Source organism: Camelina sativa, chromosome 13 (genome assembly GCF_000633955.1).
Source record: "Camelina sativa cultivar DH55 chromosome 13, Cs, whole genome shotgun sequence".
In the NCBI taxonomy this organism is placed as follows: domain Eukaryota; kingdom Viridiplantae; phylum Streptophyta; class Magnoliopsida; order Brassicales; family Brassicaceae; genus Camelina; species Camelina sativa.
In genome coordinates, this window is record NC_025697.1 from 15,839,216 (window position 1) to 15,856,452 (window position 17,237).

The window sequence follows — 17,237 nt, forward strand, 5'->3', positions numbered from 1 at the left end:
GGAGCAGGAAGAACAGTCCGAACCTCAACCCGATCGAAGAGGATCCAAGGGCAGGAAAGACCAACCCAAGGACCTATCCGAGGAGTAACCCGACCACATCCTCGAGCACCGCCTCGAGCAGGCCCTCGGGCAGGACTGGGCAGCTAGGGTTAAAGGGTTTCCATATATAACCCCCCCTCTTCTTCCTCTCGCCCTAGCACGCCGCATACACTCAAACTAGAGAGCGAGAGCTTCTGGGAGAGATCTTGAGCGACTCAAACACATTTTCTACGTTGTTAGGATTTATTTTACATTTCTTTTGCTATTCTTTTAGATTTTTGTTATGTACTCTTCTACTCTACTTTTATTTTCAATACAATGCAATTTTCATTTATCTATGCTTTTGTGTTTTCTGCAATGAGATTTGAGTAGTGAAATAAGGTTTCTAGGGATGGGATAGACAATTTTTTGTTCTTGATCGGTTAGGATGTCTTAGCTTGGATATTTATGTTTTATAAATTCCCTTCTAGATTGGTGTTCTTAATGCTATCAACAGACCGAGAGGTTGAGATTAGATCTAGGGTGTTTAACCATCGAGAGGTGTAGATGAAGTGCTTTAATCAATCGATGCTAGAGATGTACTCACTTAGCCGAAGATATTAGATGAGTAAGGGGTTTCTTGACAATAATGAATCGGTTTGTATTGCCTGCTTTGTCATGTTTCTCCAACGAGAGTTGGGTAGGGGAGTTATTAAGGTTGATTGTTTCTATCACGAGAGTGTTTTAACAAGATTTTAGAGATTCATTGTCTAGGAAATATTTTCTTGAGGCATGTAGGACATCCATTCTGGTCAGGAGCGCTTAGGAGTCGAGTACTCGTACATTTTTATTAATAACTCTTCCCTTACCCAAACAAGTACACGATCACTTGCTTTGAGTATACCTTCGAGCTGTTCATACTCGTCTTGTTTACTTGATCACCCCACCCGATCCTGTACTAAAATGCTTGCATCAAGTGCTTAGGTCGTGTGGTTCTCGTTTATTTGCTTTCTTTTGTTCATTTAGGATTGTTAGATCAAACCCATTGATTTCTTGACTTTACTTGCATAGTTCTGATCATATCTCATCTGCTAGCATAACAACCATTTGGATTGATAATCCTTTGTACTACAACTGCATAGGGAATTGATACCCTGGGTGAAAATCGTATTATCAAAAACCAAGAGAGATAGTGGATCGAAGGTTGCTTGTGATAACACAAAGTCGTCCGGATCAAAAGCAAGATAGCTCTGATATCAAATGATAAGGTTCTAATCAGAGTTTAACAGAGAACACAACTTTAACTAATTTTGTTCATATCCTTTTTCATAATATTGTAGAAGTATTTATACATGTGAAGGCTATATATTAGAAGATAAAAATGAATCAAAGATTTAACATAATATACCAAAAACCACTAACAATAATAAGATCACATATGATATTCTCATAGTTTCTACCCTTATCCTAATCGACACCGGTTTACTTTGGTTATGTTCTCATCATTAGTGTTGATGTTGCATATTCTCAAAGTCTTTATAATTCCTAACAAGAAAGAAACTTTGAAGTGTTCACCGCTTTTGGCAGATCATCTATTGCAACATTGGAATGGTCATTTCAACTTCTGTTCCTGGAATCTATTTAAGGATTTCTGTTTCACTTCTGTTCCATGAATATTCTTCTCCTCTGGGACGACGAAATTAGTGGCTTCGTATGATAGAGAAAAGTACTCCCACTTTATTTTTATCGAACTCGATACAATGTTTATAACGGAATGAGCCTCCAGTACATCACAAAATCATCAACTCGATTCCAGAGCATCACATACGTCACTATCAATAACAACCAATGCATAAAAATCTAAAACAAATGGTATTGAGTTTATATACTCGTTCTAAATCCTTCTGCACATGCTTCTTCAAGTCGCACGTGTTGATTCTTCTCCTTTCTTTCTCCTTGTGTACACGTAATGGAGCTTATCATCGTAGCGGCTCCTAAGTCCTTTTTTATCATAATCCTAAACCATTGGCCACAACCTTTGTGGTTGAGTTCTGTGTAGCGCTTGCTCACCTACATATTTGCTGATTTGCTAATGGTTTGAAAATTCGTTTTATTGATTTATATATTTTCTTATCATCGTAGAATTTATGGTTTCTTTTCTTTGTTCACAAGGTTTTGAAGTTGGACAATTACTTTTGAAGCTTTTTAAGTATGTCCGAGGAGTTAGATAAGCCTTTGCTGGATCCTAATATTTTCAACAGAAATAAGAATTGACTTGGTAAGTGTTGTTTGTTTCCTTATTTTACTCTTAGTACTTGAATTCATTAGTGGCAAAAAGGGTATAATTGATAAATTTGTTTTTTTTTCTATTGGTTAGACTACAATATGTATAAAGAAACAAACAGAGTGGCCGAGTCTGCTCAGAGAAGGAGTATCATCTTCGGAGCCTTCGAACTGCTTAGTGCTCATTTCTTAGAACTAGTATTGTGGAATCTTCGAGCTTGGATTAAGACTTGTGTTAATATATATAGTTTAGTATGTTGCAATTCTCTCAATATTTGTAAAATCTCTTTCACTATTTGTAAAATATTGTTATTAATAATTTTAATTATAATTTAAGTCTTTGCAAGTTAAAATTGGAGAATTCAAAATTCAAATTTGAGAATTCAAATTAAAAATTGGAGAATTCATAACTATTGATAATAAAAAGACAATGCTACTGCAAAGTATACAATAGCACAAAAAAGTATGTTATTAATATCTAAGTTAAGATAGCACATGCAAAAGCCGTTATCTAATGTGGCCGACCTATTATCGCGGGTGATGAGACAGCGTTTTTAATAACGCTATGGTAATATTAAGATAACGTTTTTGTTGTGTTATTAATCATCATTTTTGTTGTAGGGTTGTGATGTTATCATCCACTATCTGCCAAGAAAAACATTTGAAAATACTAGATCCTTATGTGTAAGTGTTGTAAATGTTTGCTTCATATGGACTTATTTGGTCTGAACCATGAACTGGGCCTATATTGGTGTGTACCTCATACAGGATCCGGGTTGTGTAGTCTACAAGGGTAACCCGACATAAGCTCTAGGGTTCCACTATATATATGAAGCTAGGGTCGAAGAAACAGACAAGCTGTAAGAAGCCGCATGCGCTAACGTAGACACGAAAGAATCTGGTGATAACTTGGTGGCGATTGTAGGGCACCGCGCTGGACGCTGTGCAGGGCAGATGCAGAGATGTAGAGCGCAGTGTAGAGAGCATGCGCAGGGGATCATACATGGAGCTTGAAGCTATGCTCAGAACCGTGATAAATGAGCAAAAGCTTGGCTAGGGTCGAAGGGCTGAGAGCCGGACATAACTTAGTCTAGGTTTAAGGTGTCTTTAGGACATTCTGATGAGAGACGAAGATGGAGCTGCTTCTTTGGGGTTCTGGAGGTGTTTCAGGATTATATCTGGAGGGGAGAGCTGAACCAGAGACAAAAAAAGGGGAAGAAGAAAAGCCATATCTATTATGTGTTTTCTTCTTCAGGTTTCTTTGTAGGTAGTAGTTCTCTAAGCTTTGTATAATGTAAACCTTGATTGATTGATAGTGGATGCTTGTGGGAGAAGGTTCCCACACGAGTGCATAAGGGGAACTCGTTAAATCTCTGTGTTATGTTTATGTTATGCATACTGATCTGTGAAGTAGACGAGGAGTAGGGGCAGAGTCGCGGTATGTGATCCACTACAGAGGTGAATTGGGGTCTCCGATTCGCAACAAGTGGTATTGGAGCTCAGACTCAAGATTTCACAGACTTACGCATGGCGTTGTAAACATAAAAGTAGGATCCAGAGACTGTTGTAGAAGAATCGAAGGTTAAATCAATTATGGGGTTGGTTTAAGGTGGAGTTATCTGTAGTGTTTGATTCAGTTTCATGGATGGATGTGTGAAGGTGATTTGCACATGGCTGTGAAGTGGGAATCAAAGCATCATCCAAAAGTCTCAAACTTTTCAAAACAGGAATTCAGTTTCCGCTGCGATCACAAGGTAAATGTGATGTTCTGGTTTGAAGCTTCTGAATACTCAAAACAGTTTCAGTTTAGAGAACCCAAGGATGTAGATATCTTCAACTATTGAAAAGACAATTTTTGGTTGTTGAAAGTCTGTGTAGTGGTGTTCAAGAATTGGGTGAAGGTACAACTACAAGGAGTCACAGATTTACTAAGGGACGTCTTTAGAGGTGAATCTCTGTGTCAGAGGGTTGTTAGGTCAACAAGTTGTGTCGAAGATTCAGATGAGTATAGATGGACCATGCAATTTCTATTGAAGTGGTTAGAATTGAGAGGTGTTGGGTGAATGATTAAGTCTCATGAATGGATCAGGTTGTCAGAGATTTAAAAAGACTACAATCTAAGTAGGTTTACAGTGAATGAGAATGCAGAAGAGTACCCAGAGTAGAAGTTGCAGTCAGTGAGATTTACATTGTCAAGGTGGAGTTTGCTCTAAAAGGTGACTTAAAATCTCTAGAAGACTTTCGTAGATGTTGCAGGACTGTGCAAGAGTTTGCAAGGCAACTGGGGGTTGTATTTCTGCATTGAGAAGAGAATCAGAAACTAGAAAAGTTTTGGTTTGCCTGTTTGCATCTACAGAGATGATCTGGTGGATGAATCTTCTGAAGGTTTCACTTGTAGGAAGTTTACATATTTTGTTGGTAACAAAATGACATTTAATAAGGAAGCATGTGAGTATAAGAGGAATATTCAAGTAGATCTCTAGTGGTTAAAGATGCATGTTTTGATAGACAAGACTACCTAAAGACTAGTGTGTCTAGCAGCATCATTAAGTTTCTCAGGAGAGTCACTTACATGAAGGTTAAGTGAGGATTCATCAATGGTGAAGACATGTCAAGGTGGTATTGATGGATAGTGAGAAAAAGTAATGCATTGGGTTGCTTCATATGGGCTTTTTTGGTATGTACCATGAACTGGGCGTATATTGGTGTGTAGCCCATACAGGATCCAGGTTGTGTAGTCTACAAGGGTAAACCGACATAAGCTCTAGGGTTTCACTATATAAATGAAGCTAGGGTTGAAGAAACATACAAGCTGTAAGAAGCTGCATGTGCCAACGCAGACACAGAAGAAGCTGGTGGTACCTTGGTGGCGGCTGTAGGTTACAGCGCTGTGCGCTGTGCAGGGCAGATGCAGAGATGCAGAGCGCAGTGCAGAGAGCATGCACAGGCATCGTACATTGAGCTTGAAGCTGTGCCCAGAACCGTGATAAAGGAGCAGAAGGTTGGCTGGGGCCGAAAGGCTGAGAGCCGGACGTAACTTAGTCTAGGTTTAAGGTGTCTTTAAGACACACTGATGAGAGATGAAGGTGGAGCTGCTTCTTTGGGGTTCTAGATGTGTTTCAGGATTATACCTGGAGGGGAGAGCTGAACCAGAGACAAAGAGAGGGGAAGTAGAAAAGCCAGACCTATTATGTGTTTTCTTCTTCAGGTTTCTTTGTAGTTAGTAGTTCTCTAAGCTTTGTATATGAAACACAATGTAAACCTTGGTTGATTAATAGTGGATGATTGTGGGAGAAGGTTCCCACAAGAGATGTACTCTCTGCATGAGGGGAACTCGTTAAATCTCTGTGTTATGTTTTTGTTATGCAAACTGATATGTGAAGTAGTTGAGGAGTAGGGGCGGAGTCGCGGTATGCGATTCAGTACAGAGGTGAATTGGGGTCTGCTATTCTCAACAATAAGTATATGAAAAACATTCAAACTATCATCTCTCTTTTGTTTCATTGTCTCTCATGAACGGCGAGATCGGAGGCAAAGATAAGAAAGAAAAAGAAACCTTTGAGTCCTCGATCAGCCGTGTTCATCGTCTCCACCGACGCGGGTGACAGTTAGTGATTCTGGTTCAACAAATCGGTGACTCTGATTAAGCAAATTGGCGTTTAATGATACCAATTGAAGAGTATATGCTTCACCAAATCAGCAACAAATCGAAGAGTTTTCTTTAGCAAATTGACGTTTCTCATGGTATGAATATCATTCAATTTCTATCAATTCTTGTTTATTTGAGGCTATAGAAACTAGGGTTTTATGATAACAACACAGACTCAAGGTTCCTATATTAACTGATTCCTCAAAGCTTTGAGTTCCCCTTTTGTCACAATGTCTTTTTTTATGGCTACTTCTTTTTTGTACTTAATATTCATCAACAACCTATGATACTTGGATTACATGTTGTCCTTATCTCACTTCTCCTTATATTTTCTTCAGTTTCTTGACATGTATATTGCTTTGTGATGGAAGTGTTACAACTGTTGGTGCTTTTTGTCTTGTTACCAAATACTGTGCTTGAATCAGGTGTGGTTGGAACTTGTAGATTGTCTTGTTGGTTTTTATATTGCTTGTGTTTCTCTGTATGTTCTGTATTTTTGTTCTTTTTATGTTTAGAAGGAGAGCATGATGATGCTGGACGTGTAGTTGGTACATGAGAGCAATTCTCCATTTCTATGTTGGAGATACTAATGATTCTGGCAGGTATATGCTTTTCCATACTCATCAATGGTTTGTTAGCTTTTGATTAGGTAAAGATTTAGTTTACATGTCTAATGTTGGACTTGTATTGTCTTGTTTTTGATAAATGTGTCTAGTTTGTTTGTGTTTGTGTTTGATCAAGTTTATGCTTTATGTGTATTTTGAATCAATTTTTCAATCGGTTATGTTAATTTATATGCTCAAATTTACCCTAGAGCTACTCTCTCAAATTAAGAGATCACTGTACTATTTAGGGATCGAATCCACAAGGACTCTAGATTCACACAATAGATTTAATAATCTTTTAATTATGTTAAACAGAAATATTGTAATTAAATTGCAAAAAAAAACAGAAAATAAAAGAGTTGTAAATTCAGATGGATGAAACGTTAGGCCTAGGGAAATTCTTAGGAAATCATGGTAAATAATATCAATTAATTAAGCAAGCAGGATTCAACAATTAAGCATTGTTCTTGTACTCTAAACACAATTGTAAAATAAATCAGTTTTTACTACAAATATTATCTAAGTTTTAAAACCCGAAAATCCAAATATCTTTGCAAAATTCAAGTTAAAAACCAGCAATAAAATCAAGTTTAGATAAGTTCACAAAATCACTAATTCAAATCTCTTTGCAAAAAGAAATTTCGCTCACCAAATGTTTTTATCAGAAAAATTAATTATATTCTCATAATCCTAAGATCTAAATCTAGATGACTAATCAAAGATCTAGCATTAAGAACAACCTATGGTGGAGAACAAGAAAGATAATGAATCCAAACAATTAATCAATCTAACAATCCATGAAATCCCTAATGAGAAACCCTAAACTTAACAAGCAAATCTAGTCAGACATAATTGTAAAAACACAAATAATGAATAAAATAGATATCATTAATAGATTAATAGAAGAAGTAAAAGAGTTCTAATTTTTCTCTGAAGGAGTCTTGATTCTTCTCTCCAAAAGCTCTCTAAAATCTTTCATGGTTCTCTCTCAAAAGTTGCAGGGAACAATAAAGCCTAGGTCTAAAAAATGACCTAGAAAACCTATTTATATTCCTAAAACACTTTTAGGGACTAATGATGCAAATATCTAAAACATTGATCTTCAAAACTTGTGGGAAAACTTCCAATTCGTCTTGTGGACACTGCATCGATCGACACTATCATCTGCATCAACCGATGCATAGCTCTGAACTCGTCTCCCAACTTCACAACTCAGCTTCAATGCTTGAATGTGCTCCAAATCCTCCTATTTAGCTCCATTATGCTCTTATCCAGCTATAGGCCTGGGCATTCGGTTAACTGTTTGGTTTCGGTTCGATTGTATTCGGTTTCGGTTAGTTTGGATATAGGAATATAATAACCATTTGGATATTTTAGAAATTTTGGTTAGGTTCGGTTTGGTTTCTTTCGGTTCGGTTAGTTGAAGAGATAACCATAACTAACATAAATTATATTGAAATTAACCAAATAAACCTAATATAACTAAAAGTAACAAAAAATAACCGAATATAACAGAAATTAACCAAAACTACATTATAAAAATATAAAAAGGGGGAAAAATATTGATCCGATTTTACAAAATAGTATTTACCTTATTAAATTCAAAATAATAACTTTTAAATATATTGATTATTTAAAGTATTTAATTGTTTTGAATGTAGAAATAATTAATATTTTAAGTTTATTTTATAGTTTTGCCTAATATTTAGTATATTATTTTGGGTATATTCTAGATTTTTGGATATTTTGGTTAACCATTTAATTGTCGGTTCGGTTCGGTTTCGGTTAATTTGAACATAGGATTTTACTGACCATTCGGTTATTAGAGGAACTTCGGTTTGGTTTTGGTTTGATTTTTTTCGGTTCAGTTTGGTCGGTTATTTGGTTACCGGTTATTTTGCCCGGTCCTATCCAGCTAAATCCTATAAAACCTGTAAAGACTTTCAAAGACTCTAAAAACACCAAAAAGACTCTATAGATAACACTTATATCATGGCTAAAAACACCTAAAAACCATGATATATCATTGTGTATGTTATGCTTTGTCAATCGGTTATGTTATGCTTTGATATTTGTTATTTTATGCTCTGTGAGCCGGTTATGTTATGCTTTGATCTCTTTGTTATGTTATGCTCTGTCAATCGGTTATGTTATGCTTTGATCTCTTTGATATGTTATTATTTGATCAGTGATCACTGTGTATATTGGTCCGTGTGTTATCAAATAGAAAATCATTGTTGTTCTTGTTTCAATTTCAGGCTGCATATATTGGTGCATACATGACTTTGATCACTGTGTATATTGGTGCATTTGTAGACTGACACTGCTCTGGTTTGTTCTTCTACAATGCGATGTTGCATGTTTCCTATCGCTTCAAGCTCTCTGATTATAAGACGAGCTCAGTTCAGAGTGTGTTTTGTTTGTTTGTTTAGTTCAGTAAATCATAAAACGAGCTCAGTTCAAAATAAGTTTATTTAGAGTGTGTGTCAAGTAAATGAAAGTTTTACTTATACATACTTTTTAGACCCTAATTAGGTGTTCTAGCATTGGACTGTCAAAACTAATAAACATTGAAATTTGCATTTTTTCAATCAAATATAGTTGGATCCCATAATTTGGATCCTAACATTGGAGATGGTGTGAGAGTGTTCTTTTTAAACTCTACACCACATGGTTTAAGAAAAAAATGAAGAAAATAGTTTTTTGGTCATACAAATCCATTCTTCGTGAAATGAAATTCAAGAAATCTGTCATAACAATCAAATATTCACATGCTTTTATTGCACTTGTATAAATCAATCAAAAACCAAGACATAACATAAATTTGTGAACATATGTTACATGCTTCACGCAAAACAAGTCCCCATACATATATAAGAGAAACCAGGTCAAATGAAAAAAAAAAGAGAGAAAAAAGAAGAAACACAAACATCACAAAGAAGAGAGATCAATGGAGATAAGAAGTGGACTGTCTCCTTTTTCGACGACGAACGTTTTGAGAACAATCCCAGCCGGAGTACAAATTTCGACGGCGTAAGTCCCGTGGTAGCCTCTGAATGTGAACTCTGATTCATCATTGATGATCCCATATGCATGAGATAACCATTCTTGTTTCACATCCATAAATCTTTTTCCGGCTTCGTTTACTTCTCCTTCTGCCTCCACCAGATGTCCGTTCTCCCTATTCATAGATAGTTCCCAGAAACCCCATAACATTATTCCTGTTAACATCAAATATACATCCCAACGTGTTAGTATACACATTAGTAAGATTCCCATATACTTCTGTTGATACTATTAAAAAAAAAAGAAGCAAATATCTTGAAACATAAAATTTTATTTGTCCACTAATGAATCATATCCTTTCAAATATAAATACAGATGAATTAATATAAGTACTTTTAGTTAGAGTATATAAAAAATATATAAGAAAAGACATATATAAATTGTGAAAGTGAAATGATGATACCTTCAACAGCAGGGTGGGCAAAAGCTTCCCACAACATGACTTCAAGATCCTCTCCTCTAACGTGCTCATTGCTAGAGGAGATATCAATCTCCGTGAACCATATGGGATGACCTAAAACAGAGAGCTTATCAAGAGCAGAGCACACGATTGGTCCAACAGGACTCACCATATGTCCTTGGAGCCCTATGCCTCCTATAGGTGCACCTTGAGCTTCCAAATCAAGAACTTGTTTTATATACTTCTCCGGGGACGAGCGTGTGTCATCACCGTCCGCAACATGGTAATCGTTCACAAAGAGGAGAGCAGATGGATCAAGCTTGTGTGCAATGTTGAACATGAGTGCTCGTGCACCTTTTCCGAGTCTGTCTTGATAGAAAGAGCCATGAAGCATCTCGTTGTTAACATCATAGTGCTTGAACTTACCTTTGTATCGTGTCAGGAGGTCCGTGACACGCTTCTGGACCGCGTTCATAAGCTCGGTTTTGTTGAGCTGGCGAAGCCACGGCTGTACTCTGAACTCAACTTCCCAGAAGATGCAGTGTCCTCTAACGTTGATGTTGTTGCCGATACACAGATCCAACATGTCGTCTGCATCTTGGTAATTGAGCTTCCCACGTTCGGCCTCTGTCGAGTTCCACTTCAGTTCGTTTTCAAACACTGCCCAGTTGAAGTTCTTAGTGAAGAAATCTACGAAGTCTTCATTGTCTATGCTTGATCTGTTAATGCACGTTCCTAGTGGGAAACTGTTGTATGTTTGTTTCACCTTCACTATGTAAGGAAACAAATCGAAGGAGTCGTCGTCTAGTCCTGAGAATTTCAAGACGATGTCGCGCTTGCGTACCTATCAAGAAACATCATTCTTGAATTGATAAAATTATTAAACTGAATATTCTAAGGAAATTTGAAGAGGATGTGTACCTGGTCAACTTGTCTCTTGAGACATCTGATACGTTCTCGACGATCCACGGGGAAAATGTGCAGTGCCCCGATCATCAAATCAATGCCAGCTGCAGGACCTTGAACGTAAACCATGACATTTTGTGGCTGCTTCTCGAGCCTAAAGGATCCGCCAATTTCATGCCATGCATCACCAACAGTGACCTCGAGTTGTCCTCCGTTGACCCATTCGTTATCAACGCTAAGTGCAATGTTCACATTTTGAGGACTTATACTACTACCACTCACTCCCACACCAATCTTGACCCATGCGGAGACTTGATATGTCAAAAAGAGTTTGAGTTTATCGGTTATCATCTGAGCCGGACCCATCCAAGTCTGCGTTCTGTTACTTACGAGGATGTAGCTTCCTCCTAGAGGTTTATGAGGACCAAGCGTGTCTCTCGCCATTGGGGGCAGAGTGCGAGGAGCGCCTTGTCCCACACTCAACTTGCAGTTACCTAAAGTGAACCATGGCTGTGTTGTCCCATCTACCACTTCACTGTTTTCAACTATATTGACTCCGAAACCAGGATTCTGCCAAGCAACAACATATGAAGAGGAGTACTGTTTTCACAGGCTAATATTTGGAACATGACCCATAAAAGGAAAACCATCAGACTAAGCATCATGTAATTTATGGTAAAGGGACTAACCTCGTAGAATGGTGGAGGCGATGGACGATTCCTTCGAGCATGTTTGACAACTAAACTGTTGAGAAGAATGTCAGATCCTGGAGGTGGACCTTCAAGGTATAGTATTGCCCTCGATGGTGAACCATGGATTATGAATTTACCCTTAAACTCTACCCAATTCTTATCAGTTGCCTGCACACTAATATCATTCATTGGCATGCCAAAAATCTTATCAGTTTAATTAATTTATACCAAAAATTTTGATGTTTAGCAAAGAAGAAGATGAAAAAGAAAAAGTGGCGAAACCGACTTTGCAATGCCTATGTATTGTTCACGTTGGTTTGCGTTTAAGACCCAGAGAGTAGCCTGTACTGTTGCACTTGTGACATTGTTGCCAAATATTCGAACCACTGCTGTTACTTCGTACACACGCTTCCTCTGGAACCTTCCCGAAATCTCCTGTTGAATACCATTCCATGTGTCTTTACGCTGTGTTGCTGATGCGAAAACTTTTCCTGAGAGCGGCAAGATTCTCCCTCCGTCCATATATTCGTGTAAGACAATCTTGCACGCTCTTCCAGTCCAGTTGTTCAGGCCATCCTCAAAATTAGGGTTTAGGATTATCTTCTCCTGCACTTCGTTAGTGTGATGCTGCCCCTAGACGTAATTTAAAAATAAAAAAAATCAAGTCAGCTTGGAGAAACATTAGCATGCTATGATAAAGAAGTAGCTAAAAACCGACTAGCTATTTTAAACGAACCTCATCAACATCATCGTCACTTGCATTGCTTATTTTTGTAATCTTCTCCATAGCAAGTTCCTAGGTGATTAAATTAAGAACACAAAAATAGAGATAATGGTTTCAGGGAAGAGAATTGTAGAGCTTTTGCAGAACTGCAGGGGTAAGTTAGTTGGTTGGGTTGTAAGCCTTGTGGAAACTGCTGTGCTATATATGCTTCGAATTTCAAAGACAGGACATAGAGAGTTTCAAGTGAACTCTAAGACAAGAAATAGAGACAATAATTAAAAAGGAGAAAAATAATAGTATTGATTTTTGTGATTTGAAGAAAAAAGATAAAACTCTACAGTACAATTGCTTTGTCTTAAACCCAGGAAAGTATAGTTTGCTTGAATTGAAATAGAAGGCTTCAATTGTTGTCACAGAAAAGCATGTGAAAAGAATTCAACGCTGAGGCTCAGGTTTCGTTTTCCTACTTGTGTGTTTATTAAACCTTACAATGCAAGTAAACCATCTTTTAAGGTTTCGAAAAGGACTTTTATCCTCATTACAATAATCAACATTTCGTAATGTCAAAATTTTAGGATTTCTCAGAAACAATGCATCCAAAACTGATCCAAGTTTTATTAAGTCTGACCAATAAATTAAACCAATTTGTGATTGTGCGTTCTGAGCTGCAAACAAAGTAACCGATTAAACCAACAGAAAGGATATTAAAGGTCAGCATAGTACAAAGCCAAGCAAATCATGATAAGAGGAGCAGTCACAAAGTGAAAGAGTAGTTGTGTGACATAAGGAGGATCTCTTCACTTTCTCACATGGGAGACATTATCTTGAGATTCAGACAATTTTTTTTTTCTTTCAGTGCAATCTCCCATTGTTCTTAGTACAGCACAATGAAGCTAAAGAAAAGCATCGAGGAAATCAGTGCTTTGTCCTGTACAGTAATAATGGTTGCAAGACAATTGCATAGACCAATCTTCTTCTCTCTTTTTTTGGCTTTTTTTTGTTTTCTTTGGGGAGGGACAATGGTCTCTCCCTCGAGTTAGTATTGATCTGCCAAGGCTCGTTTCTTAAATTGGCTTTGCACCACACTCAATAAGAAATCAGTGAATACATGCTCATACTCTGGCATCTTACCATATCCTGCACAATTGTTATGATTCTTAAACCACATGTTTGTGATAGACTATTGCAAAAGCAGATGTGGAAATGAAACTTGCCTGGGAAATAGTTAATANACTGATCCAAGTTTTATTAAGTCTGACCAATAAATTAAACCAATTTGTGATTGTGCGTTCTGAGCTGCAAACAAAGTAACCGATTAAACCAACAGAAAGGATATTAAAGGTCAGCATAGTACAAAGCCAAGCAAATCATGATAAGAGGAGCAGTCACAAAGTGAAAGAGTAGTTGTGTGACATAAGGAGGATCTCTTCACTTTCTCACATGGGAGACATTATCTTGAGATTCAGACAATTTTTTTTTTCTTTCAGTGCAATCTCCCATTGTTCTTAGTACAGCACAATGAAGCTAAAGAAAAGCATCGAGGAAATCAGTGCTTTGTCCTGTACAGTAATAATGGTTGCAAGACAATTGCATAGACCAATCTTCTTCTCTCTTTTTTTGGCTTTTTTTTGTTTTCTTTGGGGAGGGACAATGGTCTCTCCCTCGAGTTAGTATTGATCTGCCAAGGCTCGTTTCTTAAATTGGCTTTGCACCACACTCAATAAGAAATCAGTGAATACATGCTCATACTCTGGCATCTTACCATATCCTGCACAATTGTTATGATTCTTAAACCACATGTTTGTGATAGACTATTGCAAAAGCAGATGTGGAAATGAAACTTGCCTGGGAAATAGTTAATATCGATAACATAGAACTGATCTCTTGTCCCATGCTCTCTAATTATGTCTAAATTGAACAGCCTTAGACCCTGCAACAAATTAGAAATCAGTAGAGTTTGATGAAAAAAACACCTGCTTGGATATATAATAGAGAGGACGGAAACGTACTAATCCACGACGGNGCATAGTACAAAGCCAAGCAAATCATGATAAGAGGAGCAGTCACAAAGTGAAAGAGTAGTTGTGTGACATAAGGAGGATCTCTTCACTTTCTCACATGGGAGACATTATCTTGAGATTCAGACAATTTTTTTTTTCTTTCAGTGCAATCTCCCATTGTTCTTAGTACAGCACAATGAAGCTAAAGAAAAGCATCGAGGAAATCAGTGCTTTGTCCTGTACAGTAATAATGGTTGCAAGACAATTGCATAGACCAATCTTCTTCTCTCTTTTTTTGGCTTTTTTTTGTTTTCTTTGGGGAGGGACAATGGTCTCTCCCTCGAGTTAGTATTGATCTGCCAAGGCTCGTTTCTTAAATTGGCTTTGCACCACACTCAATAAGAAATCAGTGAATACATGCTCATACTCTGGCATCTTACCATATCCTGCACAATTGTTATGATTCTTAAACCACATGTTTGTGATAGACTATTGCAAAAGCAGATGTGGAAATGAAACTTGCCTGGGAAATAGTTAATATCGATAACATAGAACTGATCTCTTGTCCCATGCTCTCTAATTATGTCTAAATTGAACAGCCTTAGACCCTGCAACAAATTAGAAATCAGTAGAGTTTGATGAAAAAAACACCTGCTTGGATATATAATAGAGAGGACGGAAACGTACTAATCCACGACGGAGTTCCTTTGCCAGTCTCTCCAACAATGGACGTGGCGGAAGCTCTGCAACGAGAGTAAGGACATTGTTAGTTCCTCAGGAAAAGATAGATGCAGACAATATCTGTGATGACGAAGAGGATAGTACCAGCGATGTTTGGGTCCAAATCTGCATCATCAGCAGAAGCTGCAGCACAAGAGACCCGGGGGAAATGAAATACACCAGCTGCTTTGGAGAGTTCTCGTCTGGAGACATCAGGTAGGGAGAAACGCCGGACCACTCTAATAGCTTCCCCAACAATGTAAACCTTGAAAAGAACACCTCCTACAAAAGGCCATGCAGTTGTTAGATAATCAAAATATTCGAGTTCTGAACCAGGTGACTGCCAATTTAACTAACTTTTAAAAGCCCATACCATGGTTAACAAACTCCTGAAGAACAAGAGGAGGCTCGAGCTTCAGAAGGGAGTGCTGATCATAAGCCAGTGAAAGCTCATGTGACTTTGCACTTCCATCAGCAACCAAAGGCTTTGCAACTGAGATTTTAGTAAACACCAAATAAAATAAATTCAACTAAAAAGCCATTGATAATGCACACAACTTAAACTTCAGCTGAGCAAACACAGCCCATGAATGCTTTTGTGAATGACAGCACGATGCCGCATGTAGCTAAACAAACGTCAGTAATAGGATACAAGGATCATACCAAGAGGTAGTCTCAGCCCAGCTTTATTGACAGCCTCGGGGATCGAGGATGCATCCCTTTTAATTACCAGTTGTTTGGGGACACCAACTCGTCCTGCACAACCGGAACAAGTTATACTAGTCAGATATATTGAAACTCTAAATCCCTCATCCAAAGAGCAAGTGAATATACAGCAATACTAACCATAACTATCAGACAGATTCATGTCCGCAACACACTGAAGCATTGACTGACGATTACGGAGATGTAGTATTGCATCTGGAGGATCAAGAACTGTGACATCTGGATGTCCTAGCCTATATTCCTGAAATGATAGAAACCGTAAGACTCTCCCCTACTCTAATTTTCAACACCCAAAAGTGCATCCCTCACAAACATGGAAACTTCTACCCCTATATCACGGAGATCTCTTGGAATATTGGTTCATTACAGTTTTAAAAGTAGAATGACACTCAGTCTGCAAAATGTATCTCCCAAGATGTACTCTTCATTATCCTGCAACTAAGATTAAGGATTAAGCTAATTTATTGATAATAGTTGCAACTTGCAACTACACTATTCTAGATCATCGGTGCAGTCACTATCATCAGAAGTTGGCATTTTCCTAATGAATCATATTGAGATCTCCTGAGATCTGTATAGCTGTAAGATACAAAAAACACAGAGACGCTGATGATTTCTTGCATCAAACAGCATAGTTTCAATTAATTATTCTACCAATTATGAGAGGTGAAATTTCTTGTTTATTATAACAACAAAAAGTCAGATGATGGCTCTAATATGTGTAGCAAGAGAGCATACTTTCTAATGAAAGATGGTATGATTTTGCATTCAACTATTATCAGGAACAAATAAACCCATCAAGGACATTTAAAAGTCATAACTGGTATATATTTCTAGAAAACCTGAGAGGTTACAGTTAAATGCCCTCAAGTATTAAGTATTCTATCTTTAAAGCCTTGACCTCAAGTATGAATAAATGATTCATGACAGCGAAAGAGCAAGAGCTCTGGAAAAATATCCATTGAGAAACAAGATTAGGAAATTGTAAGGAACTAGTTGTTATGCAATTTACCACCATATCTCATCTTGCAAAAGGTTACAACATAAGTACAATACATATGGTATCCATCACCACAGAAAGAAAATACACACGGTCTAATCATCTTACAAGTCAGGTTAGATAGTGCCACGGAAAATAAAATAAGGAAAGGAATATTAAGACAAACCTCAAGAATGAGGCGCCATTCTTTTCCAATTTGCTGCAGTACATGTAAAACAAGAGGATTATCAGGCGTGGATGAAAAGAAGCTTAGCAAGAGGATGCGGACAAGGTTAGTTTCTAACAACCTGAGTAGGGGATGTTCCCAAGACATATCTTCTGACAAAAGGCCAAATAGGAAGCATAGGCAAAGATAAGATGAGGTATCAGAAAACCAAGAGGGTGAACAAAGATCGAAAAAACTAACCTTATGTAACACAATATCAAACGGACCCTGCTCTGAAAGTGG

At 37.5% G+C, this 17,237-nt stretch overlaps 2 protein-coding genes across 8 annotated transcripts in view; both read right to left on the reverse strand.

Moving 5' to 3' along the window:
- On the reverse strand, nucleotides 9,304–12,631 carry LOC104736860 (endo-1,4-beta-xylanase A-like). Its single transcript, XM_010456930.2, has 6 exons — nucleotides 12,356–12,631; nucleotides 11,906–12,252; nucleotides 11,617–11,794; nucleotides 10,943–11,497; nucleotides 10,025–10,865; nucleotides 9,304–9,776 (listed from the first exon to the last, which is right to left on the reverse strand). Exons 1-6 carry the CDS (start codon nucleotides 12,404–12,406, stop codon nucleotides 9,487–9,489), a joined length of 2,262 nt encoding a protein of 753 aa, XP_010455232.1. The 5' UTR covers nucleotides 12,407–12,631; the 3' UTR covers nucleotides 9,304–9,486.
- Nucleotides 14,370–17,237, reverse strand: part of LOC104736861 (inositol-tetrakisphosphate 1-kinase 3-like) — a 7,267-nt gene continuing 4,399 nt past the window's right edge. For 2 of the 7 annotated variants that reach the window (XM_010456932.2, XM_019234663.1), the window contains 7 exons: nucleotides 15,910–16,030; nucleotides 15,727–15,819; nucleotides 15,437–15,556; nucleotides 15,169–15,345; nucleotides 15,031–15,086; nucleotides 14,867–14,951; nucleotides 14,370–14,789 (listed from right to left, as the gene is read on the reverse strand). In XM_010456932.2, the coding sequence (XP_010455234.1) occupies nucleotides 14,689–14,789; nucleotides 14,867–14,951; nucleotides 15,031–15,086; nucleotides 15,169–15,345; nucleotides 15,437–15,556; nucleotides 15,727–15,819; nucleotides 15,910–16,030 (753 nt within the window). In that variant the 3' untranslated portion in view covers nucleotides 14,370–14,688. The other 5 variants (XM_010456936.1, XM_010456937.2, XM_010456934.1 and 2 more) reach the window with 5 other exon arrangements.